The sequence below is a fragment of the Macaca thibetana genome, chromosome 2 (assembly GCF_024542745.1).
Source record: "Macaca thibetana thibetana isolate TM-01 chromosome 2, ASM2454274v1, whole genome shotgun sequence".
In the NCBI taxonomy this organism is placed as follows: Eukaryota; Metazoa; Chordata; class Mammalia; order Primates; family Cercopithecidae; genus Macaca; species Macaca thibetana.
In genome coordinates, this window is record NC_065579.1 from 165,241,533 (window position 1) to 165,258,588 (window position 17,056).

At 38.4% G+C, this 17,056-nt stretch overlaps 1 protein-coding gene across 1 annotated transcript; it reads right to left on the bottom strand.

The window, feature by feature from the left end:
* Positions 1 to 1,505: 1,505 nt before the first annotated feature.
* On the bottom strand, positions 1,506 to 16,024 carry C2H3orf85 (chromosome 2 C3orf85 homolog). The gene is made up of 4 exons (XM_050778908.1): positions 16,002 to 16,024; positions 15,851 to 15,903; positions 4,667 to 4,800; positions 1,506 to 3,248 (listed from the first exon to the last, which is right to left on the bottom strand). The coding sequence occupies exons 2-4, from the start codon at positions 15,897 to 15,899 to the stop codon at positions 3,159 to 3,161; spliced, it is 273 nt and encodes a 90-aa protein (XP_050634865.1). The 5' UTR covers positions 15,900 to 15,903; positions 16,002 to 16,024; the 3' UTR covers positions 1,506 to 3,158.
* Between the last annotated feature and the right edge of the window lie 1,032 nt (positions 16,025 to 17,056).

The window sequence follows — 17,056 nt, forward strand, 5'->3', positions numbered from 1 at the left end:
GGTCAGCCTGATCCTTGGCATATATGTTGACTGGTTCTACAGAAAATGCAGGAAAGCTTAGGCAGAATATTGCTTGTGTAGAGTCAGACCGGTGAACCTCAAATTTGGACAGAAGCCTCTGGGAGTCTGGATTTAGTAGGATTATCCTTACCAGTCATTTCCAGTTACATAGTGGGCCCCATACGGAGCAGGTGAAGAAGGCAAACCAACAGAGTTCCCTTTAAACTTCACAATGAAAACCTGCTTCAGAAGAATTCAGAGTCACCACAGTATTTACGTTTGTAATCCTCCAGTAGAATATGTAAACATGGTCAAATATTATTCTGAATGCTTCTGTGAGGGTATTTTTGGATAAGATTTACATTAAATTCATTGGCTTTGGGTTAAGGAGATTATCCTGTATAATATGAATGAGTCTTATTTAATCAGCTGAAGTCTTGGAAGGAACAAAAGACTGACCTATCGTAAGGAAGAGGGAATTCTGCCAGCAGACTGTGTTGGGTGTTAAATGCAGCGTGGGCTCTTCCCCCGCCTGAAGCCTGCCTGCCCACCCTGAAGACTTTGGACTTGTCTGCCTCCATAATCACATGAGTCAATCCCTAAAATCAATCTCTTTCTCTTTACAGTCAGTCCTCTATTTACTATGATTCAACTTAGAAGTTTTCAGCTTAATTATGGTGTGGAAGTGATACACATTCAATAGAAACCCTACTTTGAATTTTGAATTTAGATCTTTTCCCAGGCTAGCAATATGTGGTATGGAACTCTCTCCCGATGCTGGGTAGCAGCAGCCAGCCATGACTCCCAATCAGCCACACTATAGTACTCTATAGTAGACTGTGTTGCCAGATGATTTGGCCCAACTGTAAGCCCAGGTAAGTGTTCTGAGTATGTTTAAGTATGTTTAGTACATTTTCACACTGCAATAAAGAGACTGGATAATTTATAAAGAAAAGAGGTTTAATTGGCTTCCACAGGCTGTACAGAAGACATGACTGGGAAGTTCTTAGGAAACTTACAATCATGGCGGAAGGGTGAAGAGGAAGCAAGCAAATCTTCACATGGTGGCAGGAGACAGCGAGCTAAGGAGAGGTGCTACATACTCTTAAAAAACCAGATCTTGTGAGAACTCTGTCACAAGACAGCACTAAGGAAATAGTGCTAAACCATTAGAAACCACCCCCATGATCGCCACACCTCCCACCAGGCCCTGCCACCAACACTGAGAATTACAATTTTCTGGGTTTTTTTGAGATGGAGTTTTGCTCTTGTTGCCCAGGCTGGAGTGCAATGGCACAATCTCGGCTCACCGCAACCTCTGCCTTCCAGGTTCAAGCAATTCTTCTGCCTCAGCCTCCCAAGTAGCTGGGATTACAGGCATGTGCCACCACGCCTGGCTAATTTTGTATTTTTAGTAGAGACAGGGTTTCTCCATGTTGGTCAGGCTGGTCTTGAACTCCCGACCTCAGGTGATCTGCCTGTCTCAGCCTTCCAAAGTGCTGGGATTACAGGTGTGCATCACTGTGCCTGGCCATGGGAATTACAATTTAACATGAGATTTGGGTGGGAACACACAGCCAAACCATATCAGTGGGCTAGGCAAAGCTATGAGGTTGGGTAGGTTAAGTGTATTAAATGCACTTTTGACTTATGATATTTTCAGCATGTGATGGGTTTATTGGGATGTAACTCCATTGTAAGTTCAGGAGTATCTCTATATATACATATCCTATTGGTTCTGTTTCTCTGGAGAACCCTAATACACAGGCATTCTCAATTTTTTATTAAATAATTAAATGAAACTTTGTGTTAGTAAAATGTATATTATTGTTAAAACACTGAAGATCTATTTATGTACAATCTCAAACTTATTTCCCACTGCAAAACCAAATGATTCGTCATCTTTTGTTTGTTCAGATGTAATTAAAAAATCTATTTATATTTATTGGAAATGGATAGCAGTTAAATTAATAAGTTATAAATTAGCCTTAAATTTCTCACTGAAAATACCTCTAGGCCATAGGATGGGAAATGTGGAATACTGAGCAGCTGTCAGTGTCCTTTTGGAGAAGAAATTGCTGAGGCCAAAGTCCTTCCAGTACAGCTTCTTGGCATTTTGTTTTTCTGATTTACTCAAAAGTGCTTAAGATTGTTTTAAGACCACATAAGATCAACTAAGATCTTAGGGAAATGTTTCCATTTACCTTAAACGTTCAGAATAAATTGTTATAGAGAACAACTGAAGTAGAGAATACAGAATGGAGATAAATAGACTCCTGAAGACAAAAATTCCATTTACCTGTGATTTTGGGGTGAGGGGGCAATCTTGTCAATTAGTTATATCATCTCAGTGCTTCCCAAACTGAGGTGGTAATCAACGAATATAAGGAAAGTTACAGGATAAATGCAGTTCACTTTTCCCTATGGCCAATTTTTCAGTTTTATTTGAAAAAATTATAAAATGTGCCTGGTCAGTGAGTCAAAACTGTTTTTTCATATTAAAACAAACATCAATACCTTATGGAACAGAATGCAAAACTTACAAATATTTTACAAAACTTCGAAGGCAGTTTGCACTTACAAGTGAATGACTTCATTAAGTTCCTAGCCACTATCTACTGTGTTATATAAGTTAAGGCTGTACTCTCCACTCAGCAGTACATCTTTGATGAAAAACATTTCAAAATCATGGTTTTAAAATAGACTGACTTAAGAAGGTGACAAGCACTGAAGAAGAGAGAAGAAGATCAGCTCCATTTGAGAGCTCCCTGCCCCTCTTTGAATTAAAAAACTCTCTCAAGGAAGAGGCAATAGAGAGTAAAAACTATGAACAGAGTGGTTTAATGAGACTACTTTTTTTTTGTTTGTTTTCGCTTTCCTTTTCCCATAAATGCCATCTTTTTGGTAAATGTTATTACTACAGCCTTTTTTTTTTAAGTTTTTTTTTTTTGAGAACTACCATTTATTGAGACTGTCCTATTCCAGCTTTCTACATGGGTTTTCATAATTACTCTTTTCAACAACTTTGAGACAGACATAAGAAATAATGTAGTAAACAGCATGGATATACCCTCAGGTCTCCAAAACCCATGGTTTTGGCGCAATGCCATTCCAACTTCCACCGTCTTCATCCTCCTGCTTTAACCAGGAAAACATATTTACTGGGCAATAGACATGTCAAAGGTGAAGGTATTCACATCCAAATAATACTGTGCTGTTGTTTTCAAAGCAATCCACGTTTCACGAGCCTGCAAGAAAAGGAAACACAAGTCATGATCTCTGAACATGTAGAACATATCTTGCATCAGTTATTCTGATTATCATATAGCTATTCCTAAAAGATGAGAAAAAGATAATGGAAGAATTATACCAATAGACTTTGGTTTTCATACTTTTAATAATCTGTTTATTTCAATGCTCAGATATTTTACAGTACTTGTGGGGCCACAGTATAAACCAATGTGGTAGAGTCTTGCTACATTACATAGTGTCTGTCAGTTGGTACAAAACTGGTCTACAAGTAGAGGCAGGAGTGTACCTGAAAATGTCAACATTCTATAAAGAAGACACAGTCTACCAGCCTACTTAATTACTTAATTGGCCAAATAAACAAATGTCTTGTTTCAATAATGCTAAATAATGCCTATTGGACAAAAACAGCTATAAAACTAGATGCATTATTCAGTTAGTGGTTTTCATCAGCAAGTGCAAAACAAGCAGATCCTGGTAGACCAGTTAAGACCTAGTCATGTGGAGTAAGGACAGGATCAAGGCCCCATGAAAACAAGGACATTCAACTTTTTATGGCTTTATACAGTCCTCATGCCTGACGATAATCAGAGCCTGAGATATGTGGAAAGAGAGAAAGAATAAGTGAAGGAATTCATTCATCGTACAGCTTTGTTTCCTAAATTGCTAAATTGTAAGAGGGAGATCATGAATAATTGAAATCCTCAGATAATTCAGCAATTTCATTTGGCCTGGAGTTTTAATGTCTTCTTCTATCAGAAAAGTAAACATAGAATAAAAAAGGCCGATGCAAGTTTCTTCTTTGTTTCTCTTGCAGCAAGAATGCAAATGAATAGGAAAACGTACAAAAGGCAAGCAAATGGAGGAGCCACATTAAAGCCTTGAATAATTATCACAGAGGATATTTAGCTACTGAACAACTGAAAGTGACCTAAGTCTGACCACTCTCCATTCATCCATCTACACAAACATGTAATAATTTATTAAGCTTTGATTATATAACAATCTTTTTGCTAGTTTCCGAGAATAATTACCTTGAAGGATAAGATACAGACCCTACCTTTATAGTCCAGGTAGGTAGGCTGGGTACACAAAACAAGTAATTCCAATTAACATTTTGAGAGCTATTTACTTGTGAAAGAGCATACAAAAAGGGAGAGAAGGAAAGACAAATGTCGCCCTGAGAAGAAGGGAAAAGCTTCAGAGGGGAGGGGACATTTGAGTTTAGTCTTTAAGCAAGAGGCAGAGTTTACCAGGCAAAAACCACTTCATGGGGAGGAAAAAGTAGATGTAGCTCAGAGTGTCCAGAGAAGAAAAATCAGGGATAGGCTAGTCGTGTGTTAATTAGTGGTCAGCTAATGCAATTACCATTTAAAAAGATAAATGGTGAAGGACCATTTGTTTCTAACATAAATACCTGATTAGCCAGTGTGTTTCCCCACACATCTGAACTATGATCTGGGTCCCAGTAATCCTGTAAATTTACATGTCTTTTGAGACGTAGGAACTGGTTTGCTGGGTCCTCCAACAAAAATGGCGCTCCCAATGCTCCTGCAATTCAGAGTCCAAGAGCATAGCATCTTTTAGAGCAATAGTTTACATCTCAGTGTTTCCTCTTAAAGAGACCTAGCTGTGATCTTTGGTCGGCTGGGGGACTGAGGAGGAAACTCGGGAAAAGCTAAGCTCTGAGCGAGACAGCTACTCCTTGGCCCTTTGTCACCGCTGTATGCTAACCACTCAATTTGACCTGCATTTAGTTCGTCTTGAAAGCCAGTGCTATGTGGTGGATGGAGCAGGATTTCAGAGCTTCCTTTCATGCCTGGGGGCCTGCAGACCCGGATTCAAGTTCCAGCCCTATCACTTTTCTGGGAAAGTTACTTGATTTCTTCGCACTTTAGTTTTCTTGCATGTTAAGGGGTATAATAAAACACACACACTTGCGTAAGGACTGGATAAATTGATGACTATAAACCATCTGGCTCAAACTAGGCAGTCAACAATCTTATTCTTGCTTTCCTAGCCCTCCAAAATAGAACTGATCTTTCTGTTTGAACTAGGCTGCTCCCAAACCTGACACTGGTTTAAATTGTTGGCATTGATCGATTCATCATCAAACTAAACCACCTTATAGTTTCCAACTCCTTCCTACTGCAGGATTAAGAAGAAAAAAGGCATGATAATTTTTAAAAATCCAGACTTTTTAAAGATCTTGAAATTTTAACAATCTGTGTTGTATTTTCATTCTCAAGTAAAACACAATTGCATTCAGAATTATAACTTGAATCAATATAAAGGAAGAACACATTTTCTCCCAACCTATAGGTGACAACAATACAATCTGTTCATTGTGATAAAGAAGCATTTATTACAACATCTGATTGTGAGTAATGTTACATTAGGCACTTAACAACCTCATTATTAGCAGTCCTCTATTGACCAACCTTCTGTATGAACCTAGGTTATATAGCAAGCTATACAGTATAAAAATTCCCCTCTGTAGGGCTTTCTGTTTAGTTGGGATCCTACTAAACCTACTTTCTATTTAGTAGGGTCAAAGATAAAAACAAAGCGAGGCAACACAGGATTTGGTTGCACTAAAGGAATTTAGGAGAAGGTGTTGTTATTGAGCACTAAGACACTGGGGTACAAGTAGGCATTTTCATGGTCAAGGAAGTTGTTTCACTTGCTCCTTGAAGGAAAAATTGGATTTAGCAGGTTGGGAGAAGGGGAAACATTTTGCAAAAAATTTAAGCCAGAGGAATGCTGTGTTTCACCATCTCAAAACAATAGTTAGAGGTGGCTAGATAGAAGAGTTTTATATTAAAAAAAAATTAGCTAACATTTAAACTTAGGAGATATTAGTGACAGATGCCAGAAGTAATACTGTTCTGCTGCTAGCTAATCCAATTTAGTATAATCCAACCAGCAAGTCTGTGGAAACCATCTTTTAAGGTGGCTCTCAAAGATTACTACTTCTTGTTATTCATATTCTTGTGTAGTAGTCCCCTCTTTCATTTAATAGGGCTGACGTATGTAACTATAGGCTATTGTGGAATGACTGTGTGCAATTTTTGTGGCTAGGAAATAAAAGATGTTACAGCTTCAGCCTAGCCCCTCTTTTGGACCACTTGCTCTAAGAAAAGTCAGCTGCCATGTTGTGAGGGCACTCAAGCAGCCCTGAGGGGAAGACCACATGACAAGGAAATGATGCCTCCCAACAATAGCCAGGTAAGTAAGCCATCTGGGAACCTGATGTTTTTGCTCCAGTCAAACCTTCAGATGGCTGCAGCCCCCACTGACATCTCTACTGCATCATCATAATAACTCCAGAGCCACAACCACTGAGCTAAGCCACTCCCAAATTCATGACCCTGCAACTGCAAGTTGTTTGAAGCTGTTAAGGTTTTGGAAAAAGTAGTTATGCAGTAGTAGATAACTTATAGAATGCGTTATATGCACTTACTGATGTCAAGGTAAATAGCTAATCACAGGGGTTCAGACTAAGTTGAGGCATGTGAGATATCTAGGATAGGGTACAAAACACAAGGAACTCACTTTCAGGGTCATACAAATTTTGTACCATAAGTTCCTCACTTCTCTCACCCTAGTCTCTGCTCTGATTATCATCATTGCATGGAAAGATAAACAAAAATAACTTCTGCCAATCACTACTGCATGCAAAGGTAAGACAACAAATAACCCTTACCATTAAAGAATTCACATTATAGTCAGAGTTCATACATAATTAAAAGAAGACATATTGTGATCAGACCATCCATAGTTGGAGCAATTTTGATACTGTCATGGAGACCTCACAGAGAAATTCGTTTTGAGTTGGGCTTCAAAGATTTGTTACGTTTCAACAATGAGGATGAAGGGAGTGGAAGCAAAGTGCATGTATTCCAGGCTGAAGAAAACTGCAGAGTTAAGGAATGGAGGAACAAAGGAAGATTCAGGGTTGGTGCCTTGCATTTTTGCATTAAACAACTTTCCATTAACCCCTCCCCAACCCCTGGTAACTACTATTTTACTTTCTTTTCCTATGAATTTGCCTGTTCTAGGTACCACATGTAAGTGGAATCACAGAGTATTTGTTCTTTTCCATCTGGCTTATTTCACATAGCATAATACCATCAAAGTTCTTCCACATTGTGATGTCAGCATTTCACTCCTTTTTAAGACTAAGTAATACTTTATGTATTTAATATATATGTATATATACCACATTTTGTTTATTCATTCACAGATTTACCCTGAAAGATCCTTTTGTCAGTGGTGTAAGGACAGACAGTAAAAGGAAGAGAAGAGTGACGGACACAAGATCAGAGGCTATTCTATAGTCCAGATGAGAGATAAGAAGGGCCTGAATCTGGTGAACGTGGGATGGGAAGACAGGATTGATTTGACGAAGACGGGAGGAAGGAACTCACATTCATTTGGGCTGACCAGGGTGGACGAACCAGCTTTGATTTTTTGCTTTTAGATGAAATGCACTAATGGGTCACTCTTCAGATTTCTGATCATTCTCTTTGAAGAAAAGGTGTTAGTTACAGTGTTACATATTTTATGTGTTATTATTCTGTTAATAAATAGGTGTTTTGTTCAAAACAAAATTAGTGGCTATGCAAAATAGATCCAATTCCATCAATAAACAATAAATAGTGCTAAGTAAATGATGCTTAGGGTATAATTTATAGCTATACAGTGAATCTGTAGTAATTGCTTAAGATAGTGTTGCTTGGAATTATCCAAAAGTAAAACCAGAATTCTGTACCACAGTCATCTTGGTGCATTATACAGTCACTAAGAAAAAAAATGCTGTTGCATAAATCTAGGCAGAGAAGCATGCTTTAAATATATACCATAGCTATTTTAAGCTCTAATAATTCTGTCTTTTGTAAGTCTTTTACCTTTTTGCTCATGGAAAATGTTTTATCGATGCAATCTCCTTCTCCTCCCTAGGATAAACCACCTACCTCAGCATTATAAGCCCAATAGGCATCCAATAAATCTTAATCGATGATGATGATGATAACATCACCCATGAGAGAGACAGAAAGTAGTATTTATTATCCTACTTTACAAATTGAGAAAATTGACATGCAGAGATGAAATGACTCACTCAAGGTCATATAGTAAGTCAGTGGCAGAGCTGGAAATAAAAATGCAAGTAATATAGAAGGGCAGGCTATTATCCTCTCTGCTTGAGAAATTTCTCCTCCCTTTTTCATTCTGTCTGATCAACCTTGAAAGTTAGTGAGAGCAAGACCAGGGTTTTGCGTTTGTGAACCTATATAATATTGCTGGGGTTTGAAAACTGAACCCTGAGTTTTATTGCTTTGTTGATTTTTAAATGAGTGTGTGTTTTTTTTAAAACGTAGGCAATATCAACCAGGTTAATGCCTTTCCTAAACTTCATGATCATCAGCTATGAAAAATATCTTTCTGTCTGTCTTTACAACTCCCTATACATGCCCCTTTTTTCACCTACATCATAGTCAGCTTTAATAGGATCTGTAAATGTTTTGTCTAAACATTTCTCAAATACCCTCTGCAGAAAATTCTGTATAGTAGAAGCAAGGCAAACACTTCAGAGTATAAAGCAAACACTATTTGGGATCACAGCTCTCCTTACACAAGTCAAGAAGGATCAGAGACCCAGAGTCTTTTCTTGGCCTCGCCAGTGACCAGCTAGGTCATTGAGCCACTTCTTATTCCTGCACTTCCATTTTCTGTTCTGTGAAACAAGTCTGGATTATACAACCACTAAGGTCTCTTCCAGCTCTAATATTTTGATCTGGAATGTATTAATAACAAATAGGTCATTAATCAAAAGCTACTTTCTATGCATGGTATCGTGTTATTGGAAGCACAGAGAATATGCTAAGTGGGCACAGTTCCTACTACTTTCAAGGAACTTATTGAAAAATTTAGCGCTGCCACAGTCAGAAATAAGTGAAAGAGAGGTCAAAGTAGACTTAACCAATAATTAAAGCAAAACAGATGAAAATGTATTCATATTATGAACAAAGTGGGGAGTGCCCATCACAGGCTAATGAGCAGTATGAGAATAATGAAAACTGCATCATTAGAAATGAAAGTCTCTATGTTACTAGCACCCATGGAAAACTGAAAAAAACTCTTTAAACAGAATGGCGGGGGAAAGACAATATTCTATATCCTATGCACATAACCTTGAAATGATACTTGTGGTAGGAACCTACATATCTAAAAGATCAGAAAGTCTAAGGTAAAGTAAGATACAGAATTAAAGGGCAGGGTCTGGTGGCAGATATCTGTTTTTCCTGATGTAGAGGAAGCTCATTTAGGGAAAGCCCAGGCCCCTCTTCACCCCTGTGTGTGCTCTGCTCCTGGGAAGGGGCAGTGCCTCAGTTAATTTGTAAATCTAAGAAGTGTAACTTGACCATGCCCAGCTCAGCTCTTTCTTCTTCTCTTGAGAGTAAACTGCCTTCCTAGGACATGCTTCCTGTTCTGGTTCTGCAACCTGCAATCGGTTGTAAATTTGCCAAATTTGGGGGTCCAATCATCAGGCCCTTTATGTACTTATCCTAAGCTACATTTTCCAAATTAGCCCTTCTCAGGAATAAAGGAAATCGATTGCCTTCCATAATCATATTTCTTTATTTCTCAACTTGATCAAAACTGGACAAAGAAGAAAGGTGCTATTTGTTGGAGGGAGATGAAGAAAGAGTAGCTTAGAGAACCCAATAATCTGTTGCTCAAAGCCTCACTAAAAAAGGAGGGGAAAAAAAAAAACAAACAGAGCACATGCCGGGGTGCTCTTGTCATTCCCAGATAGGCACAACTGAATTATTTCCCACATGTAACCTTCAATGTCTTTATGTTTTTGAAATAAATGCAATGAGATTCAGTGGGGTCAGAAGACATAAAATATCTGGGCAGATTCATAGGATAGGTCTACTGCTAGCTATTTCCCTTAGGGTCTAGGTAATACTGATATCCGGGTTATTACCTGATACCTGGTACTAGAAATGGAGAGTAAGCAGTGCAGACTTGCTTAAAGTTCAGATATTTACGTATGGGATGGTGAAAGTAAAGCACTTAGCACTCTAAGTACACAATAATATTTATTGTTTACTATTTTTATTGAACGGCTGAGTCTCAGTCCTTGCCTTTAAAATATTTATTTTTTAAGAAAACATGAAATAACTGCCCAGAAAATTATGGACACACACAAATTAAGTACTGAAATAAAGTATAAATGGTCACTAGGAATAAAGTACAAAAAAGGATCTGGAAAAAAGGATATATAAATGTCTTAGTAATGGTGTAAAAATTTCAAAGATTTCTGTAAATGTAGAAGAATTATGATTTTGTGAGAGACTAAAATACTTATGTTTCAGTTCATATTTTCTAAAATTTGAATATTCTCTTTGGTAAGTAGTTTTTTTTTCTTTTTTTTGAGATGGCATCTTGCTTTGTTGCCCAGGCTGGAGTGCAGTGGCACCATCTTGGCTCACCGTAACCTCTGCCTCTGGGGTTGAAGTGATTCTTGTGCCTCAGCCTCCTGAGTAGCTGGGATTACAGGCATGGACCACCATGCCTGGCTAATTTTTGTATTTTTAGTAGAGACGGGGTTTGCCATGCTGGCCAGGCTGGTCTCGAACTCCTGACCTCAAGTGATCTGCCCGCCTTGGCCTCCCAAAGTGCTAGGATTACAGGTGTGAGCCACTGCTCCCCACCAAGTAAGTAGTTTTTACACACAATGGCATAGTTATTTTATTTATTTCCCCATTACAGTTGGTCACTGACCCAAAAATGTGTAGTGGAAGACAGAAGAGTTGTGTTTAGTAGAACGTATTCTCTCACTTTGCTTGAACTTGGATAAAAATTGGTGAGAAAAGGAGAGAGAGAGACAGATAATGGAAGAGAAGCGATTTGGGTTATGAGAGAAAAACGTGAAGAAAGAGGAGAATAGAAGGAAAGAGATGGAGAGAGAAATCAAGAAAAAAAATCAAAGGAAAGAGAGAAAAATGAAGGGGGTTTACAAAAGACAAAAAGTGAAAAGCCCCAGGGCAGATAAAGGAAGTGACACAACAGAAGGCAAAGAGGATGAAAGGACACTGGAAGAAACGGAGAGGGGTGCTGAACTGCGGACCAGCTCTCATATTCTAGTGTCCTGTTCAGAGTCTAACAGGGGCCGGGCAGGGTGGCTCACACTTGTAATCCCAGCAGCTTGGGAGGCCGAGGTTGGTGGAACACATAAGGTCAGGAGTTTGAGACCAGAATGGGCAACATGGTGAAACCCCATCTCTACTAAAAATACAAAAATTAGTGGGGCATGGTGGCGCACGCCTGTAATCCCAGCTACTCTGGAGGCCGAGCCAGGAGAATCGTTTGAACCTGGGAGATGGAAGTTGCAGTGAGCTGAGATCGCACCACTCCACTCCAACCTGGGTGACAGAGAGTGACTCCGTCTCAAAAAACAAAAACAAAAACAAAACAAACTAACAACAACAAAGAACAAAGGTATAACAGGATGCTTTCTAACTGACCTTTTAACTCAGTAACTTCCACTTTACTGGCATTACAAGTGCTGACATGTTGAATATTTTGAAAAGTAAACAGGAAGTGGTGTCACTTGGGTTTAACTTAAATCTGTTCTAACCTGCTCTCAACACACATACACAATGTTGGCACTCACTCTTATGGCCACATAATTTCCTTGGACGTGTCTTTGGAGCTGGTGGTTCTTTTATTACTTATAATCTTGTAGACATGGACATTCATAACTCACGAAAGGCAGCATTGTATTTGGTTCAATAGTGACTCTTTCTGGGTCATTGCCTGTATGTGTTGATGGGATCCCCATCTCCAGTGCCATGACAGATGATGCTATATGTGTAGGAAAACAGTTTTTCTACAGCACCCAGACTGCTCAGTGAATCTAGTCATAAGCAATGACACTGAGACAACCAAGTATAAAGGGGTCCCCGGAGAACCTTGGACCGCTCTGCTCACTGGGAGAAGGGGTGGAGCCACAGAAGTTCAGGCCATTTGCAGCGGGAGGGGCTGGTCCTTCCTATTCCTGTGTAGGAACCTGGGATTCAATCTGTGATATGAGGGCCTGTTAACAGGAACCCATCTCCCACTTTGCTGTGTAGTTTTACTCTTTTCCCTAATAAATTCCATCTCCCTCACCCTTCAAAGTGTCTGCGAACCTAATCCTTCCTGGTCATGTGACAAGAACCTGGATTTTCCTAAAACATTTTTTTTTCAACCAAATTATTTTCCAGTTTATTCTCATTATGTATCTTCTTGAGAGTATCAATCAATCATAAGCCCAAGTGAGTAGGTAAAATTAAGAACAAAGTCTTTTAAAATAAACCAAAACTGTGTCAGAGAATACAGAATCTCTAAAGAATTGGAGGGCTGCAGGGATGACTGAAAAGGGCTAGTCTTCCTATGGTAGAGAAGAAAGCAAAAAGAAAGGGATTGGGAATGCTGACAGGGTTTTGTGTTAGAATATGTGAGCTTAAAAGCTCTTGTCAAAAAACAAAGCAAATAAAAAATCTTTCAAGACAAACTGGCATTGGTTACTAACTGTGGAGTGAAAAGTAAGAGCTGGAACTACAAGAGGAAAAACAGACCAAAGGCAGCTTACTGTTCTGCCTGTCTAAAACCAGAAGACATACTTGCACTTTATGGACAGATCTGATTGCAGGTCAACAACATGGGCATGGACCCCCAAATCGTTTCATGTGTGGGTCAACTCCAGCTGCCAAATCCAATCAGGGTTTCATGATTGCTGAGGGAAAATAAATCTATTTTTCATTTTAGCAGAACAATGAAAGGAATCCTTTAAAAAATACACAAACGAGAAACAACAAAAAACACCAATATAATTCTTAATAGTGTTCAAGAGTTGGTTCACTTAGAAAAACACTTTTCAAAGATGTCTGTTTTCCATATTTCCTCTGCATGTGATATAAAGCTGTCTGGTTTTAATAAATGCCCTGTTGCTACTCTTCACCATTAGTACAACTAGGAACTGTCATTGACAGTCATTAGTGGTGTCCTGGTTCTGCTCAATTTTGTCAGGTAAGCTCACCCAGCTTCTTAACTCCTGGTCCTTTCTTGTGGAAGCAATGGCTACGATACTGCCTCCACCACTTTTTCAAGAGGAGGTCTTGCTCTGTGAGCTGCTGCTAGCCCATGTCAGGCACTGCAATGCCAGAGGGGAGAGTTTGTGTAGCAGAAAGAAGAGTTTTGTTCTCATAAGTGGTAAATGTAGGATTTGGACATGAATGCAGTGTCTACCATTGATTGACATGCAGCTTGGTCACTTGAATTCCCTAAGCCCTCAGTTCCCTCTTTTTGTAAAATGAGGAGCATAGCATCTATTATTATTTTCAGAGTGGTCGTGAGAATGGACTAAGATAGCCTATGCAAAGCCCCTGACACATAAAAGGAATTTAAATTAGTAGCATTAGTATTTGCTGATTTCATTATAGAAGAAGGCAATTAAAAATTTTTTTTTCTGTAACTCTCCTTCATTTCTGAAAGAAGGCAATTCTTGACCTAAATGTTAAAGAGAGTTTATATGCTTATTTTTTAAATCAAGTCACAACACTTGAACTTCTAATTCTCTGGCCAGAGAATCAGCTCCAATGTGTATGTTACTGTTTTGAAACTAATCAATAAAATAACTTGGCAACTCTGCCCATAAATTTAATTACTTGAATAAGGCCTTTCATTGTTTTTGGCTTCAGCATTCCCATCAGGAAAATGGATAATAAGACCTTCTCCCTACCTCCCTTAAATCAAATTCTAAAGAAAAGTAATTTGTTGGACAACTAAGCTATAATAGAGAAAACTTAAAAAAAAGAAAAGAAACTTAAAAAAAAATGGTTTTCTTATAAGCAAAGGGCTTCAGAGAAGTACAGATGAATAGGCTGTATTCTCTTTTTTTTTTTTTTTTTTTTTGAGACGGAGTCTCGCTCTGTCGCCCAGGCTGGAGTGCAGTGGGTGACCGGATCTCGGCTCACTACAAGCTCCGACTCCCGGGTTTACGCCATTCTTAAAAGAAAATGTGGAGGAAAAGAAGCAAAGAAAGTTCATTCAAGCTATTACTTTCTTCTCTAGAGCTATATGATGTAGAAACTGTCAGCTAAACCAATTACTGTAATGAATGAATCCGCTTCTGAAGACGTCAGTCTCCTCAATCTGTAAGCAGCGAAGGCTTCCTTCCTGAGATCTGAAGGGCTAACCCAGCAGTGTACATGCACCTCTGTCCTTAGTTTCTAGTTCTCAACTTGTTATTTCATAAACTTCAACTAGATAACTTTATTATTATTTTTTTTAGAGTCGAGTCAATCAAACCAGTTGTCTTTATAGGTAGACACATCTGTATCTCAGTTGGAGTTGAAGTAAACTCAAACTTGTTTCTTAAGAAAGTCTTTGAAGCCTCTTTAAAAATTTTGCTGAACAATTTCCTTTGTCAGATATTTTTGACCCTGCAGCATTCATAGGTGAATGTGGACCAGCCGGCATTGCTTTAGCCTTGCAGGCATCCACCACCATTACCCCTTCTCAAGTCAACTGCATGGATCAGTGGTCGAAGCAAAGCATGACACTGGTGAGTTATAACTAGCCCATGACTTTAAATTACAATGTGCTCTGAGACACTCACTTAAACTGAGCCAGCCTCATTTTCTTCATCTGGCAATGTGGGCTGTAATTATGTATGATTGTATATGCCTTGGTTATAACTGCTTATAATAACTTGGCTAAAAATGTTTAAATCACAGATTTAAACATGACCCAACAGCAAATTGCAATATTGATGATTAAAACTCATTATTAAAATTATTTCTATGCTTAGGAATTGAAGGCTTATTATATATATATACACATAAATACATCTATCTATCTATGTGTGGGAAGGGCTTCAGGAAAAATGTAATTTTTGTGCATGAGTCTCAAGCTTTTCATAGAAGAAAAGTTTATTCTAATGCAAGCATCTGCATCAGAAATATTTATAAATTATAGAGATTTAACCATGAAGATAATTTATATCTTTGTAAGTATTTTCAGTTTTTGTTACAAGCAAAACAAATGACCTCTCAGTTCAATTTTGATAGAAGCCACTGAGTTACTGGGTCAATTTGGCAGCAAATCGCCTGCCCTCTGGTGCCTTCCTTGATCTGCCTTTAAAGCACCACTTTGAGCTACAGCTTGCCCTAAAGGTTAATTAATTCATGTTCCCAAAGTACTTTGAGGTCTTCGCATAATGGTACTATGTAAGTATTATAGTTCTGAAAGATATTTTAAAATTTTCTTTGTTCAAGGACATAACAGCACTTCTTTGGAGGCAGCAATTAGACTTCTTAGCAACAGTATCATGTTAATATATAATTAGAAATAAAATGATCACACACACACAGTTAACATTAACATGTTCAAAACCACAGCATTCTACAATAGTTTGGTTTCCACAGTGCTGTAGAATAGGCCTATGGATAAAAACGTGTTTGTTCATTTCTTTAAAAAGACAAAAGGTATTCTCAATCTGATGGTTGTAGGAGACATGATAAATAAAAAAGAAATAGGTTCTTACCAATAAGCAATGTTGAACACAGGGCTACTTGAAGCATTTTATAGGCCATGATCCTGTTTTGGAAAAAAAAAATTATTTACTTTAATTTAGCTGAAAAAAGCTTTATGGTGTATCAGGTACTTTTCAGAAGTATAAAGCAGTTGTTGCATACCTGGAAGCCCTGTGAGCTGAGACACAGTCAGAGAGACGCCCTCGTCTGAGGTGGCTTTTTTATATAGCTCTTGCCTTTTTACCCTTTGGACTTTTTGAACTGGCTTTTTACAGGCTGTTCTTATGTGGGTAATTTATTTATTTACTAATTTTACCATCTACGTGGATTAATGTAATGTTAAAAAAGGTAGAAAAACTGGATCACTCACGTATTGCTGGTGGAAATGTAAAATTGTCCAGTCACTTTGTAAAAGAGTTTGGTAGTTTCTTAAAAATTCAAATTTGCAATTACTGTCCAACCCAGCAATTGCACTAGTGGGCATTTGTTTCAGAGAATAAAAACTTACGTTAAAAAAAATCTGTACAAGAATGTTCATAACAGCTTTATTAGCAATAGGCAAAGACTAAAAACAAGCCAGATGTCATTCAACAGCTGAATGTTAAAACGTGATATATCTATACCATCGATCACTACCAGCAGTAATAATAACAACTATCAAAAATAATAATTATTGGCTGGGTGTGGTGGCTCACACCTATAATCCCAGCATTTTGGGAGGCCAAGGTGGATCACCTGAGGTCAGGAGTTCGAGACCAGCCTGGCCAACATGGTGAAACCTGGTCTCTACTAAAATACAAGAATTAGCCGGACGCGGTGGCACGTGCCTGTAGTCCCAGCTACTTGGGAGGCTGAGGCTGGAGAACAGCTTGAATCCGGGAGGCAGAAGTTGCAGTGAGCCGAGATCATGCCACCGCACTCCAGCCTGGTTGACAGAGCAAGATTCCATCTCAAAAAAAAAAAAGAAAAAAAAAGTTTAATTAAAAACAAGGAATGTTTTACTGCATTGTAAAATGTGTTTGTTTCCAAAAAGTACATAATCAATACAACCAGAACAGTACTTTCATTTTTCAAACAATTGCCCTTTTCAGTGCCTTGATTAATTGACTAAGTTCATCATCATACAATTTATTCTTAATGACAAATTATGCCTGTGTGCCCGTTTCATTAAGATTATGCAATCTGTAATGAATTGGTATGGATCTATAAAAGTGGTA